The sequence below is a fragment of the Rattus rattus genome, chromosome 13, assembly GCF_011064425.1.
Source record: "Rattus rattus isolate New Zealand chromosome 13, Rrattus_CSIRO_v1, whole genome shotgun sequence".
Classification (NCBI taxonomy): domain Eukaryota; kingdom Metazoa; phylum Chordata; class Mammalia; order Rodentia; family Muridae; genus Rattus; species Rattus rattus.
In genome coordinates, this window is record NC_046166.1 from 8,376,263 (window position 1) to 8,386,437 (window position 10,175).

At 50.9% G+C, this 10,175-nt stretch overlaps 1 protein-coding gene across 1 annotated transcript; it reads right to left on the bottom strand.

Moving 5' to 3' along the window:
* Window positions 1-218: 218 nt before the first annotated feature.
* Window positions 219-5,133, bottom strand: C13H10orf71 (chromosome 13 C10orf71 homolog). Its single transcript, XM_032919440.1, has one exon. The coding sequence runs from the start codon at window positions 5,131-5,133 to the stop codon at window positions 877-879; it is 4,257 nt and encodes a 1,418-aa protein (XP_032775331.1). The 3' UTR covers window positions 219-876.
* Window positions 5,134-10,175: the final 5,042 nt, after the last annotated feature.

The window sequence follows — 10,175 nt, forward strand, 5'->3', positions numbered from 1 at the left end:
CCACTCACTAATGTCTGACTTGGTCTCCTCAGCTCATCTCATTTGCTGGGCTGAGAACATCTTTACATCTCCTGCAGGAGCCACAGGCCGGGATGGAGAAAGTACAGGGTTGGGGTGGAAGGAGGAAGAAGGCCTTGGCAGCTCTTGGGGAGGGGGCTGCAGGGTTCATGACCCTTTTCACCTTCTAGCTGAGAACTCACACAGAAGAAAGACAAGAGTCCAGGGACAGGGCCAAGCAGGCAAACTTGTTTCACATTTTAAATGGTAACTTTTGCTTTATCAGAAGCTCTTCTTTAGAGACAAAGTTCCCACTGTGAGGAAAACCCACTCTGCAAATGATGACTTCCGCAAGATTGCCTTGGGTCTGTTCTTAGCCAGTGCCACCTGAGGGGACCTAAAACTCTGCTGCTATGTGCTATGCTTGACCCCAGGTTGGGTGTGGTGGTGGGGGGCTTCCCACCAGCTTCAGGGGTCAGCATTTCTGGGAACTTTGCTGAGGAGGCCCACCCTCGAGAAGGAGAATTTGGGGTGCCCTGAGCTAAATTATTCTTAGGATGGCTGATGTCCCGTGCCATGTCCACCCCACTGCAGGATCAGAGAAGGGGAGCCAGGGGAATGGGAAGAAGGGAATGAATCTTGGCCCTAGGGAGCACACAGGGGTCCCCAATTCTTTTGGATGATAGGGATCTCAAATGTCTAATGATGAGTTGAAATGTGTGTGTGTGTGTGTGTGTGTGTGTGTGTGTGTGTGTGATAGATAGATAGATAGATAGATAGATAGATAGATAGACAGACAGACAGACATTGTTAGAGAGTGTCTGCGACTGTAAGCTTTTCTCCTTTTTGAGAGTGGGGGAGGTCAGTCTGCTGCAATTCTCAAGAAACACCCTCTGTGGCAAAGTCCTCTAGGTCATCTGTGGAGATGATACTTAGGCTTGGGGCTTCCGCACCCTCTTCCTCTGGACTAAGGGGAGGCCCACGGGGGCGCTGGGCAGAACTGACATGCTGCGCGGACTCACCCGGCCGTTCAGGGGGAGGCTGCAGTCTAGCACCCTGGGAACTCTGGGGCCTGTGACTGGAACCCTGCCTAAGATAGGTGGGAGCTGCAAGCTGGGAAGAGCAGCGCAGAGGCCTCAGGGAAGTCACAGGCACTGGCTGGAAGCCAGGGTACAGTAGGTAGGGAGCAGTCAGGGCATCCTGCAGAGGTGGCTCTGAGGGGTCCTCCTCAGAGGATGGGACAGAGACCTTGACATACTTGCCAGTCTCGGGGTCATAGAAAGTCTTGATTTTCACTTGGAGAGGCATATCGAAGACAAAGTATTGTCCTGACTGGGGATCCTGGAGCACCTTCTGGGTGGCGGGGTATGGGGGGAGAGGTATGAGGGACTGAGATCCCCAAGGCCGCCTCCCTGCGGGCTCCCAGCCACAGGACACTGAGTGGCGGTGTGTGGGCGGGGGCAGGGAGCGGACGGCAGGGAACCTGGGTCGAGGCCCCTTTCCAGGAGACACAGGTCTTTGCTCTGTCCCTTGAGCGTCCTCGGGGAAGGACTTGCCCTCCCAGGCCTCGGCATGCTTCTCCGACATCTGATCACTCTTCCTTCTTTTGCTCGCCAGCTTCTTCGCCCTGCGCAGGGCTTTCTCGGTCTTGGGCGGGACTGCAGGGGGCTTGCCTGCCGCCTTCTCTAGCAGAGAAGAGGGCTCAGGTTTCTCAGCAGCACCAGCTAGCAAGATGCCTCTCGGAGAGAGGGTCCTGAAATCTGCCAACCGCTCGAGTTGGGGATCTGAACCTTCAGCCTCCCACGTGAGGCCATGTGTCATGTCCTCCCTCCTAGTGAGCCCTGTAGGACCTGTAGGACCCGGGCTGGCCCAGGGGTCAGGGCCAGGAGGCTCTTGGCGCTGCCAGTGTTCCCCAGCGGCCTGGGAAGCGTCTTCCCAAATACTGCTGGCTGCAGGGGAACACGTGCTGCTCCCTCCTAGAGAGCTGGGGTTAGGGGACGTCGCCGCCTCACTGGGGACCGGTCTTCTTCCTGAAGGTCCTGCTCTGGGTGCAGACAAAAAGTGGCTTTTGAAACCTTGTTCTTCCCAACAGGTATGCTGTGGCAGGGAGGGGGGCGAGTCTTCTAAGTCATCTGAGTGTAAAGCGATGGTTGGGATATGCTGTGGAGCCTCCAGTTTCCCTGAGTCTGCCGATCTGCTCCTCTCATGTGCTAGCCTTTCGTCTGCTGTATCTGGGGGTGGTTTCGTCTTGCCCCCCTCTTCCACCAGTGGCAGAAAAGAGAAACTCCCTTTCCGGGTTTGCTGAGAAGTCTCATCCTGGGCTGCAGTGTGTACAGGGTCCTCCTCCTCTCCCTCATACACCGCACATTTCTGCTCTGTGCTCGGCGTGCTATTGGATAGTGCGGTGTTACCCATTTCCTGACTTTCTGAGGCACCAAGGCCACCAGCATCTTCGCCCCACGGTTGCCTCGGCAATTCATTCTCTTTGTGTCCACCACTGAGTGAGTCCTCTGAGGAGACTGTCCTCAGGAGAGGCAGAATAATAGGCTTTATTACTGGGGTGGCCCTGAGTGTGTTGTCTTTAATTGGGAACAGTCTGTGCTTGTTGGTAGAAGCTGGCAAGGGGGTTGGGTCCTTGGCATGTGAAAGAGCTGTGTCCTTATCAGCCCCCATCCAAGAGCCTCTAACACTGACTTCCTCCGCTGATGCTTTCCTGGGTCTTCCTCCCCAAACACCTTGTGCTTTTCTTTGAGTTTCCTTCTGTCTGGGCTCCTCCACACCATTATGTAAGGCACATTGTTGTGGCTCTTCTTTCTCTACCTCGGTCTCCTTCTCGTCCTTCTGACTGTCACCTGAACTCACATGACTCTTCCCATCTTCCCGGGGGCCTTCTGCAAACCACATCTTCTGCTGATCTTCAAAAGAAGCAAAGGATTGATCCGAAGAACTGGTGCTGAATTTAGCCTTTGTTTGGACGCACGGGGTAAAATCCGATTGGCTGTCGCTGTAAAACACATCCTCCTCCTCAGGGGAAAGGGGTCCTGGGGAGAACTTCTGGCTCACGGGTAGATTCTGGAACCCCGTTTCTCGCCCAGGCTCTGTCTCTTGGGAGATGGATCTCGAGAGCTGGCGGGGCTTCATTTTCTCCGCAGCCTGTCCCGTTTCAGAGTTCCTGTTGCAGAGTTTCAGGGAGAGATGTTTCCGGGGAAGGTTTTCCCTAGAGTCTGGATGCCAGCCACCCTCGGAGAGACCCTGCTCTGACTCTCCATTGGCTTCTTCCTTCTCATGACTGTTCCTTTCTGCAGCTTCCCCATTGATGCTGAAGTGGGCTTTGGAGCTAGCTGAAGGTGAACTGAAGGTCGGGTGGCTGTCTGCAAAGGATTCTCTAGAGTCCATAGCAGGATCCTTCTGGGTACTGCTGTGCAAAACGCTAGGGGAATCATCTGGCGTCTCCTTCACGAGCTCAGCGGCGGGAGGGTTTTCTTCAAGCCCATTGGGGAGGGTGACCCCATTGCTCAGAGGTTCCTGTTTGCCATCAAGCTTACCTCTGGTTTTCTCATCAAAGCCCTTTAGGAGAGGTAAGGGGCTGTAGGTACTCTTGACACGTTTCCGAACATCCTTGAGGTTGAACAGCAGACTGGGTGCTTTGGATTTGTAACTATCCCGAGACTGGGCCTCACTGGGCTCCTTCTCCTGGTATCCATTCAGCTGTCCTGGGGGGGATGGCCTGGTTTCCACTGGTTGGGTGTCTGTAGTTTCCAGGACATGCTTTGTGGATATAATTGGGGTGAGGAGCTTACTGATGTTAAAGGGGGAACTGTAATGGTCACTGGACTCCTCTGGCAGGTCTGGAACACCGTTTTCAGGAAGTGGGCCCTGAGGGTTGAGCTTTGAATACAGAGGTAGACCTTTCCTATTGGGCTGTTTCTTGTCCTCCGAAGCATCATGTGGGCCGTCTGTCCCTCCTTTGCCAGTCTTTGACTTCCTCCATGGGGCCTGACTCCGCTTCACCTGAGGGTCAATCTGGGAAGCGTTTCCCTCTACAGGGAATACCTGGGATCCTGAGTCCCTGGCACCCCAGGCTCCAGACGTGGACTGGATCCCTGAGGGCGACCTGTTCTCTTCCTGGGCACAGTTAGCTCGGCCCTGGCACGGGGAGAGTTTGGACTCTGCAGGGTAGGGCTCCTTTAGCAAGGGCATGTCCTCATAATGTTTGGGGGCCTTGCTTTCTGGGGTAGTTTCAGTAATGTCCTTTCTCTCCCGGAGCTTTGGTTGGTGGGCGTCCCACGACTCGAAGGCACTGTTCTCACTGTGTAGAAAAGTCCCCCTGGAAATCCACTCCTTCCCTCTTCCGGTCTCAGCTTTGGCTGGCTTGAGAGACGGAGAGGGAAACCTTGGCTCGCAGGAGCCGGCCACACGGTCGGGTGCCCGGAGGAGGCTGTCTGAGCTGTGACAGGCTATTTCTGGGTTCGTGGGAGGCTCTGGTTCTCCAGGAGCCCTGCCGGGCTGGTGGCTGCTCTGATGGGTGCTGGAGACTCCAGCAGGCACCCTCCTGACAGTCAGAAAGGCCGAATCGAAGCAGAAGTTGACACCACTTTCTGGGGGATGTGCAAACTTGGGGGGGTTTTTGAGAGCCGGAGGCTTGCTGGGAGGAGGCCGGCTGTCACAAGGTTGAGCCTCTGTCCTGTCAAAAGATCTGATCAGGGATGAGACTTTGGAAATGGGCTTGCTGCTGCTCCTCAGTCCAGAAATGGGCACCTCCAGTCTCCTCTGGACTGGCGTTGGCAGAGGACTGTTCTTGGGGTACTTTTCCTCCCCCTGAACGTACTTGGGTTGCTGTTGGAAGGTGGCCGCCCAGCCAGAATGCTCTGTGCCTTGGGATGGAAGCTGGCTCCAAATCCCACTTTTCCTGTTGGCATGGCTCACTGTTTCCTGGTGAAAAGTCCCTGACACCTGGCTGGTGATCTCCGGGGACAGAGCCAGGTCAGAGTCATGGAAGGATGTGTCCTCCGAGATGCACAAACTCCGAAATGCCCGGTCTGTGAGGTTGCTCACCTCCCGGTCTGCTTCATCCAGCACGCTGCCGATGCTGGAGGTGTCACTGAACCCATCTGCGCATTTTTTGTTTCCCTGCATAGTCCGTCAGCTTCCGTAGGACTGTCTCTGTCAGCTTCTGTTTGGATGTGTCTGTCAGCTGTTAGGTGCCGTTCGGTGAGATTCGGGCAAGAGTTAAAGAGAAACCCACCTGCCACAGGGTAGAGCTTTGAGATGACCAGTTAAAATGGCAACTGGATTGTTTTTCTTTCTCTCTGTAAATGGAAGAAACACACGGTGTGAATAGGACAGCCAGCTTAGCTCATCTATACGGTTGTCAGTCCTAAATGGATAAACGTGTCTACGTGTGGTGAACTTCATGTGTCAACTTGGCTAACCAGGTGCACGGTTTCTGGTCACTACTCCGTTGCCACGACAGCATTTCTTGGATGTGATTAATATTAAAATCAGTCTTCAGGTGAAGCAGATTACCTTGTGCCATGCAGGGAACACCATCTAATCAGCTCAAAGCCTTCGGAGGAAAGGTGACTGAGGTGACAAGCAACCAATGCTGAAGTGGCTGTGTGTGAACTTGGCTAACCTAAAAGGCTTCTGTGTGGCAAAGGAACTCATCAATGGAGCAAAAGGGCAATCTAGTATCTCGTAAAGAATTAGCATCTGAAGCATGTAAGGAGTGCCTATGGCTAGACAGCAAAACCCCCATACCCCAAAACAACGAAACCAATAGAGCACTATAAAAACAAAACCAAAGAACGTAACTAAAAATCTTGGGAAAGGAAGCTGGGCATGGTTGATGCTTGCCTTTAATCTCCAGGGCTATGTAGAGAAACTGTGCCCCCAGCCAACCCCAATGGCGGCCAGGTATAGCAACAGGCGCTCAATGGCACTGATTGTCTGGGAAGTACAAGTTTAAATCGGAGTGAGCATCGAGGCTTGTTAGGTTAACTAGTGAAAAACCAGCCATCAATGACCCAAAGAGGCCGGCGGGAAGACGGCTCAGCAGGTAAAAGTACCTGCTGGCAGGGCTGGTGACCTGAGCTCGGTCTCCAGGGCCCACATTGTGAAAGAAGAGAACCGACTCTCTCTAGTTAGCCTTTGACCTCCGCACTCGAGCCATGGCACACGCATACCTACACACACACAGAGAGAACACAAAATAAACAGAATGAAAAAAGTAGAGAGCGATGAAGGGAAAGAGAGCCTCTTCCCACTGTTGTAAAACAGTGCAAATTAGGGGCTGAGGCGATGGCTCAGTGGTTGAGTCTAGGCTGTTCTAACAGGAGAACTGAGATTGGGTTCCCAGCACCCACAGGACAGCTCACAACTGTCTGTAGCCCCTGTTCTCAGGATCTGATCCCTTCTTTTGATATCTGCAGGCACAAGGCACACACGTGATGCACATACAGGCAAAACACTCATGCACGTGAAATACAATAAGTACGTTAAGGTGTGGATTAGTGGTTACAAGCACTGTTATAAGACTTCCTCAATACAACCAAGTGTGTGTAGCCAGCGTGATGCAGCCAGGGCCTACAGAGACACTGCTCCCTCTGGGCAACACTACTGTCAACAGAGCAGACAGGGAAGCAGCCTAAATACTCATGGACACATGAATGAGTAGAGAGACATGACACGCACACACATTAACATACTGCTCATGCTTAAAAAACAAAGGAAAGTCTGATGTTAGCGACCGTGTGGCTGCAGTTAGAGGACATCGTGTTAAGCGCACTAAACCAGGCACAGAAGAACCAACAAGTGGGCTACAATACCGTTTGTGTGAGGAATCTAAAAAAAACCAAACTCCTAGAAACAAGACAGAACGGAAAGCAAAGTTTTAATTATTTATTTCCTCGCTTCCTTTTACTTTTTGTGCGTGAGCATGCAGGTGCCACCATGTGTGCGTGGGGACTGGAAGATAAGCTTTGGGACTTTGTTCTCTCCTTCAATCATGAGTGCAGGACATCAGACTCAGGCTTTGTGGCAAGTAGCTTTACCTACTGAGCCATCTTGTCAGCCCCCAAAGCTTTGATTCTTCTCATGAGAATAAGGCCCAGAGCTGTCCTGTAGAGCATGGCGCCCGTAGTTAACAATGCTGAGCTCGGAAGTGTGCTGGGGCTCGTTCCTAGGTGGTGTTTCTGTCATTTGAAATCTTACTGCTTTGGTTCTGCAGAGCCCAACGTTGAGATGGGCTATGTTTGCAGAGTCCTCCTCTGACCTTCCATTGGGTTGTCCCTTCTTAGTGTCATTATTTCCTCGTTCCTTGTGCACATGTTATATACGGTGTGCTTGGGAGCACAGGGGAGTCTGGTCACAGGTTGCCACTGTCTCGGAACCCCGCCCAGAAGATGCTCCTCCCTCCTGCCTCATTCCTGCAACTGTGGCTGCAACCTTGGCTCCTCCCTGGGCTCCAGAAGCATCACAGTCTGTCAGAAGACTGGCTTTCTTTTTTCTTTTTTTTTTTTTTTCATGGATATTTTTTATTTCAAATGTTGTCCCTTTCCCGGTTTCCCTCTGGAAAACCCTATCCCCTCACCCTTTCCCTGCTTCTATGAGGGTTCTTCTCCCCCGCCCACCCACCTACTCCCTCCCACCTCCCCTACCCTGACATTCCCCTAACCTGGGGCATTGAGCCTTTACAGGACCAAGGGCCTCTCCTCCCATTGATGCCTGACAATGCCATCCTCTGCTACATATGCAGCTGGAGCTGTGGGTCGACCCATGTGTACTTTTTGGGTAATGGTTTAATCCCTGGGAGCTCTGGGGGGTCTGGTTGGTTGATATTGTTGCAAACCTCTTCAGCTCCTTCAGTCCTTTCTCTAACTTCTCCATTGGGGATCCCATGCTTAGTCCAGTGGTTGACTGTGAGAATCTGCCTTTGTATTTGTCAGGCTCTGGCAAAGCTTCTCAGGAGACATCCATATCAGGCTCCTGTCAGCAAGCACTTCTTGGCGTCCATAATAGTGTCTGGGTTTGGTGACTGTATATGGAATGGATCCTCAGGTAGGGCAGTCTCTGGATGGCCTTTCCTTCAGTTTCTGCTCTATACTTTGTCTCCATATTTCCTCCTATGAGTATTTTGTTCCCCCTTCTAAGAAGGACTGAAGCACCCACACTTTGGTCTTCCTTCTTTTTGAACTTCATGGGGGTCTGTAAATTGTATCTTGGGTATTCCAAACTTATCAGTGAGTGCATACCATGTGTGTTTTTTGTGACTGGGTTACCTCACTCAGGATGATATTTTCTAGTTCCATCCATTTGCCTAAGAATTTGATGAAGTCATTGATTTTGATAGCTGAGTAGTGGTCCATTGTATAAATGTACCACATTTTCTGTACCCATTCCTCTGTTGAGGGACATCTGGGTTCTTTCCAGCTTCTGGTTATTACAAATAAGGCTGCTATGAACATAGTGAAGCATGTGTCTTTGTTATATGTTGGAACATCTTTTGGGTATATGCCCAGGAGTGATATAGCTGGGCCCTCAGGCAGTACTATGTTCGGTTTTCTGAGGAACCTCCAGACTGATTTCCAGAGCGGTTGTACCAGATTGCAATCCCACCAACAATGGAGGAGTGTTCCTCTTTCTCCACATCCTCGCCAGCATCTGCTGTCACCTGAGTTTTTGATCTTAGCCATTCTGACTGGTGTGAGGTGGAATCTCAGGGTTATTTTGATTTCCATTTCCCTGAAGTCTAAGGCTGTTGGACATTTCTTTAGGGGCTTCTCAGTCATTTGAATTCCTCTGTTGAGAATTCTTTGTTTAGCTCTGTACCCCATTTTTTAATAGGAATATTTGATTCTCTGGAATCTCATTTCTTGAGTTCTTTGTATATATTAGATATTAGCACTGTATAGGATGTAGGATTGGTAAAGATCTTTTCCCGATCTGTTGTTTGTCATTTTGTCCTGTCGACAATGTGTCCTTTACCTTACAGAAGCTTTGCAATTTTGAGGTACCGTTTGTTGATTCTTGATCTTAGAGCATAAGTCATTGGTGTTCTGTTTAGGAAAATTTCCCCTGTGCCTAAGTGTTCTAGGCTCTTCCCCACTTTCTCTTCTATTAGTTTCAGTGTATCTGGGTTGATGTGGAGGTCCTCGATCCACTTGGACTTGAGCTTTGTACAAATTGATAAGAATCAATCCATTTGCATTCTTCTACATGCTTAACGCCTGTTGAACCAACTTCCATTCTTTCTGAATGATTCCCACATTCCTTGGTTCTCCATCAATCTGCCTGTTCCTCAACTACACCACTCTTTACGTTCTCTTCTTTAAAAGCTGTGATGAAATGTGTGCGGTATAAAGCTTTCCATCTTAACTTCGTCAAGCACACACTTGCAGTACAATCCTATGGCCAGCGTGGTTCAAGCTTATAAAAGCTTCACTCCGTCCATTAAAGCCATCTCTCTGGTCATCTCTCTCCTATTTCCTACAGTCTCTATTTTACTTGCCTTTTGCTCATTTCTTTCTTTGAGATGAGAGGGCTGTGAATGCTTACGACGGGCGATCCTCCCATCATTGCCGCCCAGAGCTGGGATTGGAGGGCTATGCCTTCATATTTTTATGGTGCTGGGAGTTCAAAGGCAGGATCTTTAATGTGCCAGACAAGCGCTCTACCACCTCCCTACTTTCCCAGGCCTCAGGTCTACTCTGTGATCCCACAGTATTTTGTCCATTTGTTTCTGGATTACCTCATTTATCATAAGGCCCTTGGGGCTTATGCCAGGGTGACTGCTGAGCTCCTCAGACTGGGTGATTAGGGACAAACGTCCATTGCAGTTTGTCCTGTAGTTGCTCACGTGCTGACGTACGCTAGGAAGTTAGTTCTCAGCAGGAGAATGCTCAGCCTTCACTTTGAGCACCGTATTCTTTTTCTTTTGTTGAGACAAGTTCTCACACCGCCCATAACGACCTTGAACCTCCGGTCTCTACCCACCAAGCGCTGGCCTGTGCTAACACAGCTGGCGTGAGTCTCCTCCTCATACCAAACCACTTTCATGCGTACGTTCAGGCCCTGTTTCTGCTGCCTGCGCGTAACCTTACCTGATCTTGGGTTCAGTATGGTTCCACGCAGACAGGGAAGATGCTCACTGATGCTCAGAAGATGACCATACGACTTCT